This window comes from Mustela lutreola, chromosome 12 (assembly GCF_030435805.1).
Source record: "Mustela lutreola isolate mMusLut2 chromosome 12, mMusLut2.pri, whole genome shotgun sequence".
Taxonomy (NCBI): Eukaryota; Metazoa; Chordata; class Mammalia; order Carnivora; family Mustelidae; genus Mustela; species Mustela lutreola.
The window spans coordinates 1,392,308-1,417,339 of NC_081301.1; the positions used below are offsets into that span (position 1 = coordinate 1,392,308).

At 65.0% G+C, this 25,032-nt stretch overlaps 1 protein-coding gene across 6 annotated transcripts in view; it reads left to right on the forward strand.

The window, feature by feature from the left end:
* The first annotated feature begins 9,336 nt into the window (after positions 1–9,336).
* CCDC187 (coiled-coil domain containing 187) overlaps positions 9,337–25,032 on the forward strand; it is a 41,453-nt gene continuing 25,757 nt past the window's right edge. For 3 of the 6 annotated variants that reach the window (XM_059142301.1, XM_059142305.1, XM_059142302.1), the window contains exons 1-7: positions 15,036–15,278; positions 15,408–15,937; positions 16,037–16,135; positions 18,057–18,149; positions 22,078–22,212; positions 22,915–24,188; positions 24,433–24,527. In XM_059142301.1, the coding sequence (XP_058998284.1) occupies positions 15,178–15,278; positions 15,408–15,937; positions 16,037–16,135; positions 18,057–18,149; positions 22,078–22,212; positions 22,915–24,188; positions 24,433–24,527 (2,327 nt within the window). In that variant the 5' untranslated portion in view covers positions 15,036–15,177. The other 3 variants (XM_059142304.1, XM_059142307.1, XM_059142306.1) reach the window with 3 other exon arrangements.

Here is a 25,032-nt window from a genome sequence, read left to right on the forward strand (position 1 = left end):
GCCTGGCTCTGGGCTCTTCTTCTGGGACCCGAGGCGCGCCTGGGTGTCCGTGCAGCCCTGCCGGCTTCCCCACCCCCACGCGGAGGGCGTTTGAGGCCTCCTTGCCTTTATTTGGCAGGCGGCCAGCCCCCCTTGCTAGTCCCCTGCCTCCCTCATGTCCAGCTCCAACATGCCCACCCCCGTCTCAACTGGCAGTGGGTGCTGGCCCTGGGGTGACCCTCTGCCTGCCTTAGAGACAGCCGGGAAGCTGATGGGAAACACTGCTCCAAGCCCCTGTCTGACTCCCCTGGTCCTCCGGAGGGGGCCTGGGATCTGCACTCACCGCGACCTGTGTGGCCTGGCCCCGGGAGCCCCTCACCCTGCTGTTTCTTACTCCCCAAACCTGGGATCACCGCCTGGGCCTCAGCCTCGGGACCATGGTCTCACTTGTGAAATGTGAGTGCAGGGACGCTGCGCCCAGGCCCCCCACTGCCACCGCCCTCCTGTGTCCCCGCGGGGCCTCTGTGGGTGCCTGCGAGCCGGGCCTGCTGACACCTTACACCTTACCCTGCGGCCTCCCACTCTGGGCTCTGCAGGGCTTTCGGGGCCTTTCCCCAGGGCAGCGCCTGGGGGGAGGGGGTGTGGGCACGCAGAAGGCCCCTTGGGCACACCTGGGTCTCACCTGGTTCTGTCCTGCGGTTCTCAGTCCCAGCTTTCCTGGTGCAGCCAGGGGACTCCGGACCCTGGAAGAGTGGCTGAGGCCCAACGGGACAGCAACAGCTCTGGGAGCAGGAAGCGGCCACTTTCCCAGGAGAGCTGCCCTGAGGTCAGGGAAATGCCAGGGCCTCCGGCGGGACCCTCAGCCCACAGGCAGAGGCCAACGGCAACAAAACTAAACAGAAGATAGAAAAGAGCCTGTTGGCCCGGGGCTAGTTTGTTTTTCCTACGGAAGAGAGGCAGCGGGAATGAGAACCATCTGTGCCCGAAGCCTTGGCAGCCTGGCAGCTCATCCCACTCGCCCTCCCCCGTGACCACAGGAGCTGGGCAAGGTCTCGCTCCCTGGCTGGGGCCAGGCTGCTGGCTGGGGGGTGGGGGGGCTGTGGGCGGAGCCACCACCCTTATCTGCTACAGCCCCAGGCCTGCGTCCTTGGGGTGCCTCCCGAGCGGGCATCACTCTGAGGCTGGGGCCCCACCTCTGCCAGACCGGAGCTCAGCGTTCCCAGGAGGCTGCAGCTGCTAGCTCCTGTGGGTCCCCTGGGTCTACAGCCGGGGGGGCCTGGTGCCAAGAAGACCCTCAGAGCGACGGGATGTGAATGGCAGAATGGGGGAGAAATGTGCGGCCACCATAGCGGTCGCTGCGGGGAAGGCACCTTGTTTTTCTTCCTGGAAACAGGCAGACTGGGGAGCCAGGGCCCCTGGGCTGGGAGAGTCGCTGCTTTATATCAGAGCTTCCTGGGGGAGCTGGGACCCTCTAGGGGTGCTGTGCGGTGAGCTGGTCCACAGCTCAGGCTGCCAGGCCAGGCAGGACTGCCCCCGTCCCCTGCACCGGGTCAGCTGCCACAAGCTGTCCTTCTCTGAGCCCCAGTTCTGCCACGGGAATAGGGTTCAGTGGCTCGCTCCTGCAGGGACCGTGAAGGCCCATGGGGGCGTGGATGCTGCTCCTCACTGTCCGTGGTGCGCTGAGAGCTTGAGGAGCACCGGCACTGGGATCACTCTGCCTGCGCGGTTGGGCCTGGTCCCCGCTGGGCCCCGATGGTGGTCCTGGCTGGACCTGACTCCTCTCTCCTGCCCAGAGAACCCGTGCAGGGAGATGGCCTGTGATGAGGGCTGCCACCAGGCGACAGGCCAGTGTGCATTGCCTACACGGCCCCCCACCTGTGAGACGAAGCACATCACTGGTCCACGGAGAGCAGGGGGCTCCTGGGTGACAGGTCTGGGCCGGGAGGAGCTCCTGGAGCTCCATCGGCTCTGCTCACCCTGCCCAGCCTCCCCAGAGACGGGGGAGCACGTCTTTACATTCTGCCTTGTAACTGCCTCCCCACTTCATGATGCCAGGTGCCCCAGCCAGCCAGAGCGCTCCCACGGGAGGCCGTAAGCACATGCCCTCCATCCATCCAGCCATCCATCCAGCCATCCATCCCTAATGGGCCTCATTCCCAAAGGAGCGTTAGAGGGAAGGAAAGTAATTTCCTGCCCAGACACATCCCTGAGCGGAACGTGAGGGGTCGGCACAGGCAGCAACGCTGACCCCGGTCTGGGAGGCACCCGGTCTTGAGGGCTGACACACGGCATCCGGAGGGCCCGGGCGTTCCTGTCAGCACGCGTCAGCCACGGTGCTCCCTCCCTTCGAGGGCACTGCCACGTGCCTGCCCTGCCCTTCACCACTCAGCCTTTCTGGCACCCTGCCTCACCGGTACACCCTCCTGTTGTACAGGCGAGCACACAGAGCGGTGGCGTCCCGGGTCTCCCGACTGGGCCAAGGTGACTGGGCTGCAGGGGCACGGACGGCATCACACCCTGGTCTCCTGCCTCACCCCTTCCTGGATCTGTCCTCTGCATCTGTCCCCAGGACATGCCTGGCGGGAGATGATGGTGGATGGTTGCAGGGTTCTTTCTGAGCCCCTGGAAGTGGGGAGACCTGGTGGGCTCTCCAGGCTCCCCAAGGGCCCGGGATGAAGGCCAGGCCGGTGGAGGGTGTCCAGGCTGCCTGGAGGATCCGAAGGCGGGCAGACGGGCATACAGGCTTTAGCAGGGTGTGCGGCCCCCGAGGCCCCCTGGGTGTTGGCTGAGGCCGGGGGTGATGGGGATGTTCCTGTGGCCAGGGTGGCTGCTCCTCGCCTGTGGTCTCCCAGACCAACCCCCCCCCCCCCACCGCCTTCCGCTCCCACCTCTGCAGCAAGGCTGTTCCCGCAGGGCCCAGTGGGAGCTGGAGCATGGCCAGAGCAGATCACTCAGGTGTACTGTGTTCCCGACGAGAAGGACCTTACTGTCCCACACAGTTGCCGGGCGAGTGCCTGCTCCCGTGGTCCCGAGACCCCTCATGGGTCACCCCGCAGCCATTTCCTCTCTCCTGGGGCCCTTCAAAAGTCCTTAGAGAGTGGGGTCTGTCAGGCGGGTGTGCGGCTGCACGGGCACGGGCCGCGGGGAGCTGGCAGGAAACGGTCTATCTGCCTACCCCCGGGACCGCGTGCCCAGGAAATAGCTGGAGGTCCGAGGGAGGCCACCCACCCACGACATCCACGACAGACATCCACGACAGCCGGCCACGCGGCATTCCTGTGGCCCTGGCTGGCCGGCTGTTCACGCCCCTGGAGCCGCGGGAGGCGGGACACATTCGCCTGGCGGCGAGGGCAGGTCAGTCTGTGCGGCTCAGCCTCAGTGATGCCCGACCCATCTGTGTCCCCAGCCCGGGCCTGGCAGATGCAGGGACATGGAGAGAGAGAGAGACACAGAGACAGAGACGGAGACACGGAGAGAAAGGGAGGGCTGACCCTTGCAGCAGAGTCTGGGGGCTCCGGGTTCCCATGATGGTGTGTGTGAGTGGAGGGGAGACGTCCCACCCCAACCGACCCGAGGAAGCCCTCGATGGCAGACAAAAAAGGCAGCGGGTTTTCCCCTTTCAGGGGTTCCCTGACCAGTTTCCCATTCCAGGAGTGCCGCCGGGGCTAAAAGCCACCCCCAGCCCTTTGGCCCCTCAACCTTGGCCAAGCTCCCTGCCCCTTTGGCACCTGTCCCGGCGGCCCTAGGGTGGTGATGTGACAGGACAGTGGGTGAGGCGCTGTGAGCACCCGCCAGGCTCCGTGGACATGGGGCGAAGCCCTCTGTGGTTTCTCTGGGGCTGGTGTGCCCACGAGGCACGCCGACTGGCTGAGAACAACGTTGCTCTCTCTCGGCTCCGGCAGAGTCCAGGTGTCCCGGGGCCGCACTCCCTCCTGAGGCTCCGGGGGAGTGTCCTCGCTGCCTGTCCCAGCCTCCAGGGCTCCAGGCATCCCCACCTCCGCTCCGTCCTCAGAGGGCCTGTCCCCTTCTGTGGAGGGACAGGCCATCGGACGCAGCGCCGCCGACCCCAGGACGGTCTCATCCTGAAGTCCTTCACTTAAGTACGCCTGCAAAGACCTTTTTTCCAAACTGGGTCACATTGACACCAGGTGGGTGTCTTTGGGGGACCCCCGCTCCCCTCACTTCCCAGTGCTTCCTTACAACAGCTGCTGTGTGACTCAGGTCACGTGGTTTTGTGGCCTTCTTGCCGGGTACCATTAGCTCACGAGCTCTACCCAGGCCTCACAAAGAGGTCTGCGCAGACGTGACTGGGGGCAGGGCTCTGTGACATTCGTCCGTGGGTACGCCGCGGCTCCTTGACCAGGCCCTCACCACACCTTTCCCCCTTGTCCTGGGGAAGTGGAACACCCGGGGTCCTGGGGGTGGGAGCGGCTCCCGGAACAGAGCCGTCACGCGAGAGAAAACCTCTGACCGTGGGGACCCCGCCTGTCTAGAATGCAGGGACAGTGTGCAGCTTGGGACACCACAGGCCCGTGCTGATGTCGCCCCCCCCCCGGAGCAGGGGACAGGCGGGGAAGCAGGCCCGGCCCAGCGCAGCAGCTCACAAGCTTGGGCCCCAGCCTTCCCCTGGGTCTCTCTCCTCTCCCAAACACAAGCCTGGAGAGTGATGGGCTGCTGGGGAGCCCTTGGCACAGGCCTAGAACACACCACACGCTCTGCAAGGGACGGCTGTCACCAGGAGACTTGCTCCCACCTCCCCGGCCTGACCCTTCCCGCCTGGCCTGGAGGTCTGGGCAGAGGCAGCGGGGTCCTTCTCACGCAGCAAGGGGGGGTGGGGGGGGACTGGGCGTGTCTGGGGCCACCAGAGGCTGAGGGACTGGGTCGGCCTGCTAGTAAGGGGTCTGGAGCCCTGGCTGGAATGAGAGGAATCCCCAGGGCCCCGCGTCCCGCAGGAGGGGCCTCCGCCCTCAGCACCCACCTCCCCTCCCTCCCTCCCCCAGGCTCGGCCCTCCAGTGCTGGGTGCCTACCACCTGGGAGCCACATGTCACATCAGGAGGAGGCTTGGTTCCGTGGGACCCCCTCCCTCTCGCGGGCCCCCCCCCCAACGTGCACCTGCGTCTGTGGGAGCCAGACTCCCTGAAGGCCCCACCTACCTCCAGGTGTCACAGAAAAAGAACCCCGGTTCCTGCCCTGTCTCTGCCCTCACATGCGGTCACCCCCACTCAGGCCTCAGGTGGCCAGGCAGGCTAGAGGGACATGTTCCAACGGCCCGGGGCAGGGTGGGAGGACCGCGGGGTGCTCAGGGGGCCCGTGGCCTGGGCACAGTGAGAACGGGGACTCAGGGCAGGCAGCGGCGGGCACAGGAAGCAGGGTGGGGAGCTATGGGGGGCACAGGACTTGGGGCCGAGCGAGGACGTGGCCAGCTCCCCAGGGCAACCGGCATAGGAGATCTCAGGAAGCACGCAGTGCCCCTTCCCCGTGTTGACGAGACCTACACCTGGACCTGGCCGCAAGGAAGGCAGCGAAGAGGAGCTGCCTGCCTCCGTGGGGTCCCCCCGCAAGGTCTGGCTCTCGGTCCAGCAGCAGAGAGGGGCCTAGGAAAGCAGGAGAAGGGGCCACACCTCTTGCCCGCCCCCACCTGACCCTCACCCTCGCCCACATGGGGTCTGTTCCCTGAGCCTCTGCCCTGTGGTTCCCCGCAGCTATGGTTGCCATGGAAACCCTGCATCCTAGAGCCCCTCCTCCCACGGGTTCTGCCAGAAGCTCAGCCAGGCTTCCTCCTCTCCAGCCCTCTGTGGCCTCAGGGTGGGGTTCTTTTCAGAGCTCATTCTCCCGTGCTGCCCCGAAGGAAGGACAGCGAGTCCTTTCCCTCATTTCCAAATCACCCGGTGGGCTCCGTGGGAGAGGAAGAGGGAGGGAGACGCGGGGCCCTGGGTTCCCATCACGGTTTTCACTTTCCCCTTGGTGTGGGACCCCCGCACCAGGGGCCCTAACCCATCTGGGGGGAACGACTGAAGCACATGGCAGGGGTGGGGTGCTGTCACCTAGCGCAGCACAGCAGGCGTCCACGCCAGGCCCTAGGGAGTCCCCAGGCCCCAAAGCCTCTGGAACCCCACCATTCTGGTCCTCCAAACCGCAAGCCTCCTGAGATGGGGGCACGGACATTTCCCAAGGGTCTGGCCTGGAACACCCGGGGAAGGGAGCAGAGGAAGGAAGGAGAGGCAGGTCTGGCCCCTCCGTCCCCGGACACAGGACCCCAGGCTTCCAGGCTCCCTCCTTTCCCTGCAGGACTGGTCAGAGCTCAGAGCCAGGCTGACTGGGCAATTAGGGACCCACTGGGGACAAACCAGCCGTGTGCGTTTGCTTTTGGCCCCTTGGAAGCCCCATTAAAATGACTGTAATGAGTTTCTTTGTTAAGTTACAAGCTCATAAAGACACAGAGGACCTAAGAGGGAGGCAAGTAGCTGGGGGCCGGCCCTCAGGTGCCAGGGGGGAACTGGATTCCAAAGGTGACCCCCCACAGCTGGAGGTTGGGACCAAGTGCCCCACGCCGCAGAGGCAGAGAGCCAGGGAATGGGGGTGCTTACAGACCTCCCTGCCTCTGGCTCCACCCCCCAAGCAAGAGAGCGGAGGGGTCTTCTCAGGGTCTGGCCAGCCCCAAAGGTTTGGAGTGTGCAGCCCGCCATCCCTCAGAGTGACCGGTTTGACCTAGGCCCCACCTGCTGCAGGTCAGTTTCTCCAGACAGGGAGGCCAAGGCAGAGTTTGGGGTGCACGATGTGGGTCAGGGGCCTACACCAGGTGGCCAGGCCTGCTGGGCTCTGGCTGAGTGAGACTTGATCCCACCCCTGGGTCCCCAGGCCCTGCTGTCCTTCCTGCTGGGGACGCAGCCCGCAGGGAGATCCTGAGCGAGGCACCCTCCCCTCTCAGAGTCGGGCCCGGGGGCACACCCGGCTGTGTTCTCCTTGCTGTGGCTGTGTCCTCAGTTGGGGCCACCCCCTCATGCACTCTGATGAAAGTGGGAGCCGTGTCACGGGTCAGACGTGCCTATAACCCCAGGGGGTGGTGTCGGCTGAGGCCCCGTGGGCAGAGCAGGCCAACCCGTGCCCTGAGACCCCCTTCTGCGAGGACCCCCTCCTGCCCTTCCGGAACAAGGAGGCCCAAGAGAGCTGCCCGGTGGCCAAGCTCTGGGGCCCCGTGCCGCCCCGAGTGCTGGCAGGCTGGGCATTTGGAGGCAGGGAAAGCTGGACCAACTTTGGCCCCTAAGAGCTCATGGTGCTGGGCACACGGGTGGCCTCCGTCCGTCTCTGTCAGTGTGGCCCGCGCCCCTCGGGCCAGCACCAAGGCAGCTGGTGACCCCAACCGGCAGGGCCGGGCGGGGTCTAAGTGGCTTCGTACCGCTCCTTGGCAGGTGCTCGCTGATGGGCAGAAAATGGAGGGAGAGAGACCCGCGTGCGCTGCACCCGCGCCCTGAGCCTCTGCCCAGACCTCCTTTCCTGCACCGTTCACTCCTTCCTTTTTAGGGTCCTAATCAGCCGGGAGGCCACCCGCCGCTGTCCTTCCACACACGGGGACCGGGTGCAGAGCCCTTCCCCTGGGAGGCCATCCTATCCTCACAGCCTTCTGCCCTGTCCCCTCCGGCAAGGAGGGCGCCTTGCTGCCACACCTGCGCCGGCTTGACGCCCAGGGGCCCACCCAGTGACCAAGCTCGGCACACCCTGCCCCTTCAGCTGCCAGGCTGGGCCGGCTCCGCTCTGCAGCCGGAGGGCCAGGCTGAGGGCCGGGTGCCGCAGCCGAGGGTGCCATGGGGCCCAGACCACGGTTCTGGGTGAGCCTCTTCTGTCCCACGTGGGCTGGGTAGGGCCACTGGGCCTCGGGCGTGGGAGGCCTGGCCAGACTCAGCTCGCGATGGCCATACTCGGTGCCAGGCCCGGCTGGGCTTGGGGCCCAGCTGCACAGTAGACTTACATGCCAGAAGGCATGTATCTCAGTCTGCTCGGGCTGGGTAACAAAACTCGGCCACCTCGGGCCAGGAGGACTTGCCCTGTTTCTCTGACATCAGTGGAGCAGGGCAACCCCTGTGTGTGCCCATTCTGGCTCCCACCGCCCCGCTCCAGGTGCCAGATGTCTCTGAGGGCTGAGGTGGCCCAGCCAGTGTGCCAAGCGTGGTCGGGGAAGCGGGGTCAAACCCCTCCTGATCCTCGGGCCCCAGGATGCGGCTGCCTCCAGTGTGGTCTTGCTTGGAAGGCCAAGCTCTGGGCCAAGGGGTCCTGGCCAAGTGCCTCGATTTTTCAGGAGAGAGCCCAGCAGCTCCCCAGGGCCGAGGGGCTGCTCCCGCATGCCGCTTCTGGGAAGGGCAGGTGTACCCCCTGAGTAAGAGACCAGGCTGCTCCGAGTTTCTCTGCCCCCAAACCCGAAGTTCCTGAACACTGAGAGAAATCTTTTGGTAAGAGATTTTACTAGAGTCTGTTTGGGAGGCAAAGACCCCCCTTCTGGGGGCAGGAGGTGGCAGGGACCGGCAGGGTGGGGGGAACCTCCCTGGAGAGTTGGCCCCCTTGGGCGTGACAGAGAGAAGACACCATGTCCGGGGAGGGCCCTGACTTCCATCAGACAGGCCGCCCGTCGAGGGACTCCTGGGCGCCCCTGGAGTGCGAGTTCGGAGCTGACAGGGCTGTGGGCAGCACGGTTCCCCCGCGCACCAACCCGCACCCACTGCTGAAAACCTGCCATACGGGCCGCACGTACGGGCACAGATCTTAGCCAGATGACCAAACCCCAGGACCCACATGCAGGTCCAGGCACAGAATGCACTGCTGGGGTCCACCAAGACCCTCCTGTCCCTCCACTGCCAAGGTGAATGCCCTGGGGAGCCCTCCCTGAGCCATAAGACTCCAAGGAGGCAGGCGACACTCAGGTTTTGAGTTTGGTCACTGGGCTTCCCAGCGGCTCTGCCTCCTCCCATTTCCCCGCACTGGGCCCTTCCCTGCTGTCAGGAGTCCCCCCAGCCGCACATGGTGCCTCCAGGACAGGGCTCTTAGATGCTGAGCAGCACTTCCAGAAGTCGGGGTGGGGGCCTGGGGGGAGCTGCTGGAGGTCCCTCGGGGGCAGGGGCGGAGGGCAGAGAGGGAGCAGTCTGGACCGCACTAGAGATCGCCCCCTACCTGCCTCCTGCCCTGCCCCCACAGCCACAGGGCCCCAGGTGTGTGTCCCCTGCCCAGGTGGACTGAATCAGCAGGTGAGGCTGTGCCCCACCCCCCACCCCCAGATTCCGGAAGCCAGCCTGGAGGAGGAGCCTGCATGGATGGACTCCCAGGTTTCTCTGGCAACATCAGGGCGGGTCTTCCAGACTCCTCCCCCACCTCCCGCGCACCTGCAGGTACAGGTGCCCTGCGTCCTGGTGTCTGTGCTCCACCCGCAGGCGGTGGATGGGCCTTCGAGCCAGGGCCGGCCGCTGCCCTGCGCCCTCCCCGCAGACAGCTGGTGAGTACCCTGGCGGGGGGCCCTGCCTGAGCCATACCTGGCCTGCCCCAGTGTCTTGGGAGACGGTGTGGGGGCCACGGGCAGGTTGGGAAGGGGGTTGTTAGCCTTTCCTTCTTACACGGAGGTGGCTGAGAGCAGCATAGACATCCTTCTCTGTCCTGCTTTCCTGAGGAGGGGTCTCCCTGTCTGGGGCTCCGAGGCAAAGCCAGGCTGCCCCTGGGAGTGCAATGCCCGTGAGCCCTACCCAGGGGGCTGCCCGCCTCTGGGCTCAGGTGCTGCTGTAAGGCCAGCACTAGATTCCCCTGATAACCTGTGCCTCAGTTTCCCCATGTGTACAAGGGGGTGAATACACTCCCAGACCCTGGTTGGGGCTGGTGGGTGGTTCTGCATTGGGTCCCCCAGCAAGGCCATCATCTGACGAGGAGGCCAGCCCAGCCTGGGTCCTGTCTAGCTACCTCCCTGGGTACAGGGCCCATCGGGCCGTCCTCTCCTGCTGGAAGGTTCCCGTCCAGTAGCATGAGTTGCTGGTTGAGGCAGAGGCAGGAGGAGACCCATGGACCCCGGCTGACTGCTCTGAACCGTCTGAAGATGGTTTGGGCCCCGGGGTGTGTCTGTGTCCACAGGCTCCTTCTCAGAGTCCCCAGGTGCCCGGTCTGCTCCGGTCTGGAGGACGCAGGACCCAGGGCAGGTCTCTGCTCTGTGTTGTGACTGTGGGCAAGGTGACAATGCCTTCCTCGCCAGCTCAGGGAGGAGCCCCGGGTCGCCTGGGGAACGCCCCAGGCGCGGGGCGGTGCCCCAAGCCGTCTCCACAAGTGACCCAGCAGCCTGAGGGGGGCATGTGGGGCAGGGGGACGAGGGCAGGGGCAGGGCCTGGGGGCGGGCGGAGTTCCCTGCTGACTCTCGGTGGGGTCCCTCGTGGCAGGAGTGGATGGTGGCCCCAGGGTCCCCCGGGCCGCAGGTTCCATGGGCGGTGGCGTCATGGGTTCTGGTTGTGTGGCCGCGGACGTTTGCTGGAGCCGAGAGGCCGTGGGCGTGCGGGCAGCCTCCGCTCCACCGCACTCACGCGCGTGGCCCCCTCTGCCTGCCGACCCGGCCACTCGAGGCTGGCCAGGGTGTTTATCTGCCCCACCTCGCCCACCAGGGCTTCCATCTGTCGCCCCTGATGGTGCCCTCCTCCCGACGGCCAACCGTCTTCCCCACATCGCTGGCTGTGTCACCTCCTCCCCGCCCTCGCATCTGCCGCCCTGGGGGCCCAACCAGCTGCGAGGAGTCCCTCGGCCTCTGTGAGCAGCTGGCGGAGACGCTGTGGCCGTTGTGGCAGAGTGAGTGGCAGAGGCGGGGGACACCGCCCTGGCCAGACTCCCGCACGAGGCCTGTGGCAGCCAGGCCAGCCCGCCCTGCCTGCCCCGCCCTGCAGACCCGGGCAGTGGGCATGTGTGTGCATCTGTGTCTGGTGTGCCCGGCAGGGGAATGTATGCTTTTGTGCAAGAAGGCCTAGTAGGACAGACGATTTGTTGCTGCGTGTCTCCCCAGACACCACCGGAGCTTGGGTCAGCCTCCCACTGCTTCCTTTTGGCCCTCGAAGCCCCCCTGCCCCCCCCCACACCTGGCTGCTGCTGCTGGCGGGGGACTTGCCGGTGGGGCGTGTGGCCGCTGGAGACTCCAGTCTGGGTACAGGGCCGGCCTGGGCGTGTTCGTTGCAGGGACCGCTGAGTACCGGGGCTGGGTCTGAGCAGGTAGCTGTAGGGGTCACAGCCACGTCCACGCCCGTATCAGCTCTGGTGGCCGGCAAGCTCTCTGTGCTCTCAAACCCTGGGGCCCAGGGGCCGTGGCACGGTGGGCCCTTCTCCTTCACGTCCACTGACCCCGTCCCCAAGCCTGCTTGGTCAGCCTGGGGCTCGCTGCCCTGGGAACCGGCAGGTGAGAAGCCACATCCAGCTCCTGGAGGACGGCCCCCACCCCGCCCCACCCCTCCAGCTTGCCTGGGAGCAGCCCAGCAGGGGCCTGGGCCAGAAGAGCAGCGTGGTCTGAACTGTGAGGGGCTGTGGGTGCTGTGGGTGGCCCCCTGACCCCGGGACAAAGGGCAGGAGCCCTGGTGAGTTGCCCCTTGCAGATACCCCACGGGACAGGCCACTGGTGGGGATCTGGGCTGGCCATCCAGGTGCCAGGGTGGGCTGGGGAGGGCAGAGGTGTGCGGGCTTTCTTTCTTCAGTCTGCACCCCCAGGCCGCCGCCCCCCAGGTGAGCACTGTGTCTCTGACCCTCCCTCTACTGACAAAGGAACCACTGGTCTGAGGTCAGGGCCCCCAGGACATTGAGGTGCTGGGCAGGGCGTGCGCATGCTCACCTTGCTCTCCACAGTAAGCCTCAGGCCAAGAAGCCCACCGTTGTGGCCCTCCCCACCCCACTACTTCTGACCCTGCCGCGACCCTGGGCTGTGGGACCTCTCAGGGAGATAAAGTCACACGGGACCCTGACATGCCATGGCTCTTACCGGGAGCTGCCCCTGTCCCCCAGTGTCCCCAGTCCCCACGGGGGCCAGAGGAGTGGGCGCCAGGACGCAGTGGGGCTGGCATTGGTGGGTCCTGAGCCAGAAAGGAGGTGGGGGGTGAGGATGGGGGTGCCTGCCACAGCCGGGGGACCCCCCAGCCGGGCCTACCTCTCTGCTCAGGGCTGGTGGAGACATGGGGGCCCCACCTGTGTAACGGGTGTCCCTATCCCGGGCTGTGGCTGCTGGTCCCCACACCACGACTGGTGGTCCTGGCCGTGGCCCGGCTCACAGAGCTCCTGTCACCCCAGCAGGAGCCAGAGCACTGGGGCCGGTTGTGCCACCGCAGGCCAGCGGTGCTCGGAGGGTCCTGGGCAGGCAGAGGCCTCGGGGGAACCAACGGGGGACCAGCCCAGAAGGGGGTAGCTGGTGGAGCAGGGGGCAGGGCAGGCGCTCTGGGCTGGTCCCAGCTCATGGGGTCGCTGCGATGCTGGGGTCATGTGCACCGTCACACACTCGTTCCTGGATTCTCCTTTTACTGACTCTGGAGCATGGCCACCGGCGGCCGAGTTCACAACCCCACCGCTTCCCACAGAGGCCACTGCTCTGGACCCATGGTTCTCCTGCTCGTGGGAAGCTGGGACCACCAGCTGATCTCCAGAAACACGTGGACATTGGCTCCGGTCGCCACAGCTCAGGATGACCCTTTCCCACTGCCCTTGAGGGAGCAGGGCTAGGAAATCAGGTGGACACTGGGGAGGATGCCTCCCAGGACATCAGCTGATGTAGGCACCCCAGGGCCAGGCAGGGGCGTGGCCCTCCAGTACAGGCCCCAGGGGCCGCAGTGACCGTGGGGTTCGTTAGTAGAGGCCGCAGGGGCCACAGTGACCACGGGGTCCGTCAGTTGAGGCCGGAGGAGGCCGCAGTGACCGCGGGGTCCATCGGTAGAGGCCGGAGGGGGCTGCAGTGACCTCGGGGTCTGCGGTTTCTGTCCAGCACGGGGAGACTCTCTGTTAATCAGCGGAGGCTGAGCTGTCTCTGGGACTCCTCGGTTGTCCGGCCTCTACGAGTAGTATAGGGGACACCATGGTCACCCCCTGGTGATGTCCCCTGATCTTGCCAGCTCCCATGTAGCAGGAGCTGTCTGCAGGCCCCGTGTAACCCCTGCAGTTCTCAGGAAACTGCGTGGGCCACGTGGCTCTCCTGGATGGGCCTGCTTTCCCAAATCCCCGGGGCATCCCTCTGTGACACCAGCCCCTCGCAAACATCGTGAAGAAACATGGGGGTGGGACCCATGGCATTTTGGCCTCACCGGGCGATGTCCCCAGTGGAACAGGCCAGCCAGGGCAGGGTAGACTCTTGGCTAGGCGGACGGGGCAGAGGGGATGGTGGTCGCGGGGCCATCGGCAGGGGGACCATGTCGTTAGTCTAGGCCACCAGGTGTGGTCAAGGGCCTTGGTGCAAAGGCTGGCTCTGTGGTCTGAGGTGCACGCTTTCCGCCCCTTGTCCCGACTGCAGGAGAAGCTGGTTTTGGAGTAGAAGGGCAGAACCTCACATTCTGAGCAGGGCCTGTGCCTGGGGCGTTCCCTTTCTTCTGCTGGTGGCTGAACATGGGACCATGTCCTCTGCGACCAGGGGCCCGCTGGGCTCAGAGCCCTGCCCTTTGTCCTGTCCTGGGGGCAACCATCTCCAGGCATCCCTGCCTCCCGAGGACAGGCTCTTAGGATAAGCGTCAAGGAGGCTCTCCCTTCTGCTGGAATGAGGAGCTCTTCTGCGGCAGACCCCCCTTCCTCTGGGCATCCTGGAAGTGAAGCGTTCGTGGCCAGCTCAGCCAGCCCGCTGCTCATGGACGTGGGCCGCCCTGCTTCGTGCCCTCCTGCTGGCGTGAACTCACCAGAAGCTCACAATACCCAGAGGCAGGGCAGGGTGGGGTGTCTGGTCACCCGAGGTTACTCAGCCGGCTGGGGGCAGAGCGGGGATTGGAAGCAGCTCTCCTCCTCGGGGCCATGCCGAGCTCAGAGCCAGCTGACAGCGTCCACGTCTTCCCCAGCACACTGCCCTGCCAGGGTCGGCGAGGAGGTGACAGGACGCCCGCTTCAGGTGGACCCGCCTGGGGTGCTCCCCTAGGAGGGCAGGGCCAAGGATGCAGGCCAGGGGGTCCTGGGGCTCAGACTTCTTCAGCTAGCGTGTCCGTGGGCCAAAGGATGCCCTGCGCGTGTGCCAGGGAGAACTGAGAAGCCAGGGCCTGCTTGCCCTGAGCTGCCCCAAGGAGCCAAAGGCAGCGGCCTGGGCAGTGGTTCCCAGCAGGCTTCGGGCTGGAGGACTGAGACTCTCGTCCAGCCGCTGGGGCCGTGTCCTGGGCTGGCTCCCCGGGGCTCCCAGGTTGACATTGCCCAGAACTGGGCTTGAGCCTGGGGTCAAGCCCTACCTCTGCCCCCAGCCCTGCACTATGGCTGCCCCCCGCCCCCCTCTAGCTGAGCCCGCCCCCCAGTCCTGGCCAGTCCACTTGCCACACACACAGCTATAGACTCCTGTGCCCTGGAGGATAGGGGCGGGCCTGCTCACCGTCCCAGCAGGAGTCAAAGGCCTTGCTGTCGCTGAGTGACATGGGGTAATTGTGCTGTCACAGGCCACCCAGAATTCTCTCCCACCCTGCTGAGGGACAGCTGGTTAGGAAGGCTCCCCCAGGCCATCACCAGCCTGGGGCCCGGCAGATCGCCATGCCCACCCAGTTTCCACGACTATCTGAGGGTTTCCATCGTGGGCCAGGGGACCGGGGCCGGCCAGCCCTCTAGCCCGCAGTGGCCACCCCGTCCTGAGCAGGGATGGACACCAGGCTGCAGGCCAGCGGGCGGCCCTGGGAAAGCACCAGCCGACCCCAGGCAGGCGGCGACTGGAAGCTCACTGGGCTCTGCCCTTGACCTGGCCCGGTGGCCATGTCGACCTTGGTCATGGGGGCGCTGCCTGCTGGCCTAGGAGAAGTGATCCAGCCCCACCCCAAAGATAACCAGAGATGCTGCCCCTGTCCCTCTGGCTCCTCAGGACCCTGGGCCGCCCCCAACTGAAGGGCCGGAGCCAAGCCAGGTAGTGTTTGTGCTGCTGAGGCGAGGGACGGCCTCCTTACCCAGGAGGGTGGCCGGGTCAGCGTGAGGCTGGAGGACTTGGGGGGCCAGCGTGCCCCTGCTGGACGCCTTTACTGGACCCTCAGTCTCCCCTTCTGTGAATTGGGTTGATGTTCGTGCCTGCCTCCAAGGCTCGAGGTGGCAATCGGAGAGAAGGTCATGGCACTGCCCTGCCTGGGGGCGTTTTATCAGCCCCCCAACTTTCTCGGCTGTGGGCACCCTGAGACAGGAGGGCGAGGGAGCAGGGCGGGGGCTGGAGGGCCGCACGCTCTGAGATGCCCCTCTGCTCAGCACGGCCGGGTCTCCACGCCTGACTCGTGGTCTGCTTCTCTGTCCCCAGGGAATCCGGGCTCTGTCCCCCTGAGGCTGAGGATGAGACCATGGCTGCCCTGAGGTGGCCCGGGCCCTCCCAGCAGCCAGGTGACCTGCGGGGAGCTCCCCACACGGCCTGGTCTGACAACATCGAGCAGCCAGGCCCCCGGGGGAAGGCCCGCAACCACCCGGTGTGGTCAGAAGGCGAGGAGGCCAAGGATGGGGACAGCTCGGTGTCATCAGGCCGCCTCTCCGGCTCCTCTGGGGGCCACGAGCCCTGCACGTCTCCCCCCGGGCCCTGGAAGGAGAGGCCCCCCCAGGTGCTGGGGCCCCGGCGGCAGCCCAGAGAGAGCAGCCCACGGCTGGAGCTGCTGAGGGACAGGATCCGGGCCCAGGCCCAGTGGCAGGCCAGCTGCGCCTCCCTGGGCACCTCTGCCCCGTCTAGTGCCTCCCACCTCTACAGAGCCTCCAAGCCGGACGCCAGGAAGAAGGCGGGGAGGCCGAAGAAGACCCCTCCGGCCCCGTGGGAGGCCCTCGGGCCCCGGGCTTCCGCCGCAGGTGCTGCTTGGAGGCGGATGAGTGGCTGCTACGAGGGGCCTTGCCCCGCAGGGTCTGCACGGAACCCGCCCTCACGGTGCCCCTCTCGCTCCTCTCCAGGCTTGGGCACCCTGAGGGTGGCTCCGTGCGGAGTGGAAGACAAGACGATCCGCGGCCCGGGGAGCAGGCCCTCCGGGGTCCCTCAGCGCCAGGCCTCAGGTGAGGGGCTGCACGCCTGGCCGTCCTGGCAGCCCCCCTCCCGGGCCCTCTGGCGGCGGTCAGGGCGGACGCATCCGGACCCTGCGGCTTCCCTCTGTCTACGCCACCGGCTCTAGTGTGACTCCGCTCAGACCACGCTAAAGAGGCCCCCGCCAGAGAAGGGCCAGGCCCAGATTTGGACCGAGCCTGCTGTTTTCTGGAACGTGGCTTCCAACCTCTGCCTCCCCCTCAGGGCAGGAAGGCGGGCAGGCCCTGCGAGGCAGCGCAGGTGCAAAGGGCCAGGGGTTCCCTGTACAGAATGGATGACTTCTTTCCCTCGTAGTCCCACACCAGCCACAGGGCTGGGCTGAGCCCTCCCCTGGGCCTGGGAGGTGCTGAGTGCTTGGTCGTGCGTAGGCAGGCTTCGTGCAGGTGGGAAGGGGCCGGGGCCAAGGAAAGGTTTGGGCTCACTCCTTCACTCAACAGATAGAAGGGGTGAGGTTGGAGAGGCAGACAGGAGCCACGCTTGGAGGCCAGAGGGAGGTCCACTTAAAGAGTCTGGAATGCACTTAGATGTCCCAGCTGGACATCTAAGCTGTCAGATGCTCACTGGGCCCAAGGGTCCTGCCGGTCTGAGCCAAGGGGACAGCGTCCAGCTCTGGCCCAGCCATGGGCTGCAGCCACTCCCCATGCCAGGCGCCCAGGCCGGCTGGGGCTCACAGCCCTCACCCCACCTTCTCCTCCCCTGCTCACGGGGACCCCAATAGCCTCAGCTCCCCAAGCACCCCCCACCCCCCAGAGGCCACTGGGACTGCTCAGCCCAGGTCAGGACTGGCCACAGGCCACTTGGGGCCTCAGCATCTAGTGTCATTGGTCACCACTCTTGACCGTCACGTCTCTTCCTCTGCGTGTTAGAACCCTCTGGAAGCAGGCAGAGGGCAGAGCCTAGGTCTTTTCTGTTTAAATTATGCTAAGATACACATATCAAGATTTACCCCTTCACCACTTTTCAGTGCGCAGCCCGGGGACAACAGCGCGTTCACACTGTTGTGCACCGTCCCCCTGTCCGTCCCCAGGACGTGGTCCTCTGCCCAGACCGAGCTCTGTCCCGTCACATGCAGACCTGTCCCCTGCCCCCGCCACAGCCCCGTCTGTGGGTCTGACTCTAGGGCCCTGTGTCGCTGGACCTACAGAATTAGGGCTTTTCGTATGGGCTGGGCTGGCTGGAGGCGCCTCCTGCCGGCAGGTTCTGAGCAGTGAGGACGGAGGAGCCGGCCCAGGCCTGGGGAGGCCTTCGGGCAGGCTCTTCCCAAGCCCCGCTGGCCCCACTCGCACAGCACTGGCCAGTTGGCTTCCTCATGCCCCCGCAGAGGCAGCCGTACCCCAGCCACGGACAAAGACGCTGAGGCCGAACGGCACGGGGAAAGGTGGCCACACTAGCCCTCGGGCAGCTGGCGCCCTCCTGCCAGCCTCTGTTTGTCACAGGACTTGGACTGCCTCTACCCCCTTGGGGTCTCCATGTCCCCTCCTATCCAGCCAGGTGGACCCCACCATGCAAAGCCCCTGTGGCCCTCATTCTCACCCCCTGCCCCTGCCGAGCCCCTGTCCGGCCTGGCTGGTCGCCGCTCCGGGACAGCCCACGAGTCAGCATAAGGGCTGTAGGTCAGCCTGAGGTGGGCAGGGGAGACCCAGCTGGGAGGCCACTCTGTCCTCCTCTTGGCCCAGGCATGCTGGAATCTGTGACCAATCTGGTTGGGGGTCTCTCCCAGGGTGACCCCATGCAGACCACGGAGAGGGGCGGGCCGTCAAGCGTATCCCTCTGGTCCTGCTCTCGGCCGCCGGCTCTGGCACAGGTCCAGGGAGCCGGCCGGACAGGCGCAGAAGCAGGGCGGCCTCTGGGAATGTCCCTGCTCACCTTCCCTCCCTCTCTCCTCCCCCGAAGTTCCCCAGGAGAAAGCCAAAAGGCAAAGTAGTTCTTGCAAGAGGGAGAAGACCCCCAGAGCGCCCGTCCCCCGGGGAGCCACCAGAAACCAAGGTAAGGTCTGCCCGTCGGGGCTGCAGCAGGGCCTGGGGGTGGAAGTCCGTGCCCCCGCTCACCGGGTGGGCACAAGGTTCTGGTACAAGGTTTCTGGCGCTGAGACAACTGGCCGCCAGCAGAGGCCCGGGCTGCTGTGGGATCGGCAGGGGCTGGGCTTGGGGGGGGGCGGGGGGTCTTCAGGGCATGGGGGAAGGGCAGTCCTGGTGTCCACATCTCGGGGAACCGCCGACCCTGGCCATCACCGCAGTGCCAGGGGTCCCCCCACACAAGGGCCACTCCTGGCGATGGGGTGAAAGCGAGCAGCGGGCTGTCCTTGCGACGGCCCCAGACCGAGGAGGTGTCCAGGCACGCAGAGCCGCTCACCCCCCCATGCTTCACACACACGGATAGCCCGCACGCGCCTGTGTGAGTGGGCGGCTGCGAGGTGTCCGGGGGACGAGGTGTCGGCTCTGCCTCCGCAGCATCCCCGGAGCCGCCATGCCGTGGCCTTCAGCAGCGGGAGCCCTGGTGGAGGGAGTGCGTTCCCTCCCCGCCGGGTCTGGGTTTGATTCCGGGCAGCAAGCCCAGAACACCTGCTTTCACCTGAGCCCTTGGTGGCAGGAAAGGCCTGGCATCATGTCCATGGTCTCCGGACCCTCTGGGGGACTTGAAGCAGGGGTGGCGTTGGCTGACCACGTCCCAGGAGAGTCACAGAAGAGCGGGGACGGTGACGGGCTTGAGGTCGCAAAGGAATTTCTCCTTCAGGCATCTCTCCCCTGGGGCCGGGCTGGGGTGGTGGGGCGGCGGCATCTGGCAGGGACCCTGCAGTCCAGCCTGGGTAGGCTTGGGGCCGTGCCCTCGGACCGGACCAGGCAGTCCCCAGGAGGGCCCTGTGTGGCGTGTGGGGAACGAGAAAGGCAGTGCCCCTCTGGGCGGTCAGTGCAGAGTGGCCGCCCTCCCCGGACATCAGCTTGGTGACCCTCACAGCCCTCCTCCAAGGCAGGTGGGCTCCCATTCTGTCGATGGGGACACTGAGGCTCCCAGAGGCCCACACGGGTGAGCCAGTTCCAGGCCTGTGCCCCTCACCTGAGAGAGCCGGGCGGTGAGCGCTCTGCCCGTGCCCTGCGCCCGTGTCTCTGCTGCGCGCCCTCAGACCCACACCTCTGCTGGGGGCAGTGCTGGCTCCGGCGGGACGCGTGACCTCCTTCCTCCTCCACGCGGGCTTCTGGGGCCCTCGAGGGAGGCAGGCGGCCGCCTTCCGCTGGAACAAACACATTTATTGAGCAGGGCAGGAGGCGACAGGAGAGGAGGGCAAACCCCATCTCGAACCTGACAGGGAGGGACGTTGGGAGCCATGCAGAAGGTTCTAGAAGGTTCTAGAAGGCCCACTGAAAAGGCACAAGATATCACAGTTTTCTGCATCGTTGTCTCCTCCTGCCCCTCAGCTTTGTGGTTTGCTTTATTTTAACGGTCTGCTTGACAAATGACCTGCTTTCTGCCTGACACGGGGTCAGAGGGCGTGCCACGGCTGCATCTATCATCGTAACCACGTGTCACCCTGACGGACTGGACCATTAGTTGCTGTCAGTGACCAAGTCACAGCTGGGCTAAGGAGAGATGAGCTTGGGGTCAGAGGTCGGAGCCAGAGGACTCGGGAATTGGATGAATTAGGAATTTGCTGTAGTTAACAAAAAATTAAATCGCAATACTTATAAAATATTCATCCATCCGGGCCGAAGGAAAATGAAGCCCAATATTTAATTTCAGATTATAGCCCCTCACTTTGCATTTTTTATCATAGATTAGGTCGGCCCTGGAACTCTGACAGGGCACCTGGGGACTTCATCCATTTCCACAGATTAAAAATCCTCTTGTAAAAAAAATTAATTGCCATTAAACTGCTCGGCAGAAGAAAAAATGTGCCCATCAGGACCCATTTATCGACCTAGACCCTTCTGGCGGGCTAATGGGGGGTGAGCGGCCAAAGATGGAGGGGCCTGGGAGGGGTCTGGCCAGCAGGCAGCCCCCTTGCCAGGGGCGGGGGTCCCTGCGTGGTGTCCCCACAGAGGGAGCCGTGGTGGTGATTTCGCGCAGTTCAGCAGTGCCCGGGGCCAGGGCGCAGGAGTCTTGCTGGGGAGCCCCACCCCACTGGTCCCTTCCAAAACCCCGACTCGCCCTCCCCAGCCAGCACCTGCGGTGAGAGTAACCACTTTCCTGCTTGTGGTCCTGCAGACGGGGAAACCAAGTGAAGTCACTCACCCCAAGGCCCATAGCCTATCCCGGGCAGAGCTGGAGTCGGACCTGGCTCTTACCTGTGGGTGTCCCAGGGGTCTGTGTGAGAGTGTGTGGCCTCAAGGGCCCTCCCTGGAGGAATGTGGCCTTGGGGGCAGGTCCTGGAGGGATGTGGCTCTACAAAGGGCAAGACTGCAAGGTGGTGTAGCCTTGGGTCTTGCCCTGGAGGCCTGGGCTTCAGGGTGTAACCGAGGTTGTCCTTCCAGGTGTGGCCTATGAAGGGCATGGCTTGATATGGCCCCTGCCCCTTTTTGGGGCCTGCTACTCTAGGCCTGTGATTATCTCTGGGTCTAGGAGGTAGGGGAGGGATCCTGTTGGTTGCCTGGCTCCGGGGGTCAGTCTCTGCATGGTCTGGGCTATAAGGCACCCTTCCTTGGCAAAAATACCCCTCTTCGTGGGAGGCAGGACAGCTTCCTGCCTGGGAAGTCCAGCTTCCTGCCCAGGGCTGGCTCAGGGGGAGATGCAGTGTGCGTGTGTGTATGCCTGTGTGTGTGTGCATGTATGTGAGCACAATGTGTCTATGTGTGTGAACACACGTGTTCCCATCTGTGTGTCTGTGAGTCTGTATGTATATGCGTGCATGTCTGTGTATGTGTGCGTATCTGTGTGACTGTGTGCACGTGTGTGTATGTGGGCGTATGCGTGTGTGTCTGTGTCTATGTGTATCTGTGCCTATGTGTGTGTGAGTGTGTGCTTTCTGTGCGCACACATGTGCAAGTCTGTGTGTGAGTGTGAACACACATGTGCTTGTCTGTACGTATGTGCATGTCTGTGCACGTGCACATGTGCATGTCTCTGTGTGTGAACATGTGCGCACGTCTGCGTGTGTGTGCAAGTCTGTGCACACGCATATGTGCGTGTCTCTGCGTTTGTCTCCGTGAGTGTGAACACACGTGTGCATGCCTGTGTGTGAGTGTAAACACGTGTGTGCACATCTGTGTGTGTGTGCCTATCTGTGCATGTACGCATGCGCATGTCCGTGTGTGAGTGTGAACACGTGTGTGCGTATCGGGGGATAGCTAAGGCTTGGCCACTGCTCTGGCCTCTGCCAGCAGCCTGGTCTGTAATGGGGGTGCTGATGCCGGCAGTGGTGTGTGCTGTGGGATTATGAAGTAGGGCTTTCATAAGTGACGTTTCTTATGTGGCAGCATCTGCTGTGGAAAGCTCATTCATGCTTCAGAGGCAGTGGGCATCTGTGTCCCTGCTCCCTGGGACCCCTCGTCCCATGGCCGGGACATGCTCATAGGTGGAGCCCCACAGCAAAGACCGTGCGTAGTCCGATCAGGGGCGAGGTCCGCCATCGTACAGACTCGCCCTCGCGCCGCCTCCCGACTCTGGCCCTTGCTGGGATGGGCCGGCATTGACCCAGGATGTGCAGGGCACCTGGGCCCATGGCCTTGGTTTTACTTGGCTTTACAGGCAAAGCCGAGGGGAACGGGTTTTATTTATCCCACTGACCGAGTGTCAAAGAAGTCAGGTCACCATCCAGAGTCATCCTGGGACTCGGCCAGGCCGAGTGGCTGAGGCTCCCCCCAGCTCCTCTGAGAGTGTGTGACCTGTCTCCGGGGGCTTCCGGGGGCCGAAGACCTCCTCGTGTCGGCCGCCTTCGGAAGGTCCCAGCCACTCCGCTGTGTGTACGTTTTCTCTGTTTAAGATTCTGAGTTGGTTGGTGTGTACGCCTGGAGGAAAGGACCAGCCCTGGCGAGGGCCCTCCTCGGGCCCGCTCCTGCCTTCCCCAGGCTTCGGAGCAAGGCTCCCTCCAGAGACCAGTCCCCCACCGTGGACTTAGGTAGCTGGTACCTCTCCGCCTGGGCCCTCCCTGCTCTGCTAGGACGTCTGGAGGGTGGGCTCGGAGCAGGGAGGAGGTGGCCTTGGGTGTTGCAGCAGCTTTTGCCCGGCGGCCTGTCGAGCGCCCTGCCAACCCACCATCAGGACTTGGAGAAATCCTTATCTTTAAAAGCCAAGGAGGGGGCGCCTGGGGGGCTCAGTGGGTTAAAGCCTCTGCCTTCGGCTCAGGTCGTGATCTCAGGGTCCTGGGATCGAGTCCCACATCGGGCTCTCAGCTCAGCAGGGAGCCTGCTTCCTCCTCTCTCTCTCTGCCTGTGATCTCTCTGTCAAATAAATAAATAAAATCTTTAAAAAAAATAAAAAATAAATTAAAAAAAAAAAAGCCAAGGAAAGGCTCCCAGGAGGCAGGCCCCAGCCGTCTAGTGTTTCCACCACCATAGGGAGTGCAGGATAAGAGCGTCAGTGGTTCCTCTAGCAAACATACCAACCCCCACTCATGCTGTTTCCGCCAAGTGGGTGTCTCTGTGCTGGGTGCTGGGCAGAGTCTTGAGTCACCCCCATGCAGCACCTGAGCCCACGATGTGTGTGAGGGCCTAGGGGCGAGCTCCCTGGGAGCAGGGTGAAGAGTGCCTGGGCGGGGAGCTCGCTCTGCTCCTTCTGGGGCCCCACAGCTCCGGACACCTGTGACCACCTGTCTTTGCAGGAGATAGCAGGAAAGTCGGAGCAGCCGAGAGCTCCCCCGTCTGCCCCCGGATGCCCAGCCCAGCCTCTGTCTGCCATGACCCGCCACTGTCCACCAACACACCGCATCTGGCTTCTTGTGATCAGCCTATGACCATCCAAAATGCTTTGACTATCCTTAGAGACCTCCGCCAGCAGATCCAGGCCGGGCTGGAGCTGGCCCGGCATCGCCACCCCACCGGAGGGCTAGAGCTAGGACAGTCAAACCTGTGGCTGCAGGACGCAGCAGGGAGGAGGCAGTGGGGCCCCTGGGGCACCCCAGATGTACGGGGCTCCTTCTCGAAGAGTCCTCAAGCAGGGTTGAAAGGGAGGCGCTCCTCCCAAGACCGTGCCAGCAGCTTCCCCACTGGGAATTGCTGGAGCACCCTAGCTGGGCCGGAGTCCTATCCCCAGCGGACTGGAGCGGCCCAAGGGCGGAACCCCTCTTTCCAGAGGCCCGGGGATCCCCCCGAGAAGCTGACCTCTTTGCCTCAACGACCCTGGAGCGCCTTGGCCGGGCAGGCCTCCAGGACACAGCGGACTGGAGCGGCCCAAGGACGGAACCCCTCCTTCCAGAGGCCCGGGGATCCCCCCGAGAAGCTGACCTCTTTGCCTCAACGGCCCTGGAGCGCCTTGGCTGGGCAGGCCTCCAGGACACAGCGGACTGGAGCGGCCCAAGGACGGAACCCCTCCTTCCAGAGGCCCAGGGGTCCTCCTGAGAGCCTGACCTCTTTGCCCCAACAGCCCGGGAGCGCCTCACTCGGGCGGGCTTCCAGGTCCCAGCGGACCTGGGCCACTTATGCAGACTGGAAGACCCCTGCCCAAAAAGCCTGGAGCCCTTGTGGCCTACGGTCCTGGAGCGCCTCCTTCCCACAGGGCACCAGCACCCTGGGCAAGGCCAGAGGCTCGCACCCGCCGCCCTCGGAGATGGAGCACAGCTGGCTGAGGCCCACCGGAGGTGCACCTGGGAGAGAGGAGGGGCGGGTGCCGCCGCCCTGCCCGAAGCCCCGGGGGGCCCTGGGCCACCCCTATAGTGCCGAGGCGCTGCGGGAGTTCATGCGCCAGAAAACTCAGGCCCGGCGGCGGCAGGCCTTGGAGGAGAAGGCCTCGGCCGTGCGCGCCCTGGAGCTGAGGAACCAGCAGCTGCAGGACGTGTACAGGAAGCAGAGGGAGGCCATCCTCGGCAAGGCTGTCCCTATGGTCTCCCAGACGACCCCCGGCATAGTGACCTTCTTCCCACACTGTGCACAGTCCACGGTAGGTGCTGGGGGCGGTGGGGGTGTGGGGCTGGCCAGCTCAGCCTCCGGGTTCCCAGCAGACCCAGAGACTGCTTCCCCAGGCCATGGAGGGGAGGGACCCACTGCCTCTGCCCTGGAGGGGGAGCCCCCACGGGGTCCAGCCTGAGTGCCTCCAGAGGTCAGGGCTTGTGTGGGGCTGAGACACAGGGTCTTGGGGTCTTCCGGCCTGGCCAGGGCTCTGACTGTGCTCCCTTCTGCTCTAGGGCCTGGAAGCTCCCGGGAGCCTGGGGTCGCCTGTGCTGGAATGGAGCAAGGTGACCTCCGGCATGGTGCTGGGGGACCAGGAGGCCCCGGGCAGGTGGGTAGATGGGCTGCCATGGCTGGGTGGGGCTCCCTCTGCCCAGAGCCGATGATCATGGGGGATACTGGATCTCATGGCCCATTCACGGTGCACGAGGCAGGGGCATCGAGCCACCCCCCGTGTTGGGGGACCACGCCCTCTCCCTGCTCACAGAACATCTCAGCACCCCACCTGAAAGCAAACCGCATGCCCAGCAGCTGCTGCCCCCACCGCCTGGCTGCGTTCTGCCTCCGTGGACGCATCTGTGGGGGGCGCTCCCAGGAACGGGGTCCCGCAGCACCTGGTCGTTGGGGTCTGGCTTCTTCCTTGGAGCATGTCTTCTGGGTTCACCTGCTGTAGTGCGCCGTGGGCCTTCGTTCCTTCTCTACGGCCAAATAAGATTCCGGGTGCGACCTGCTGCACAGGCGTGGCCGTGGGCCGGCTGGTGGGCGTTTGGGCCGCCTCCCCCTTTCGGCGGCAGCGAATGAATTGTTGGGCTGCCCGTCTTGTGTCATGCTGCAGA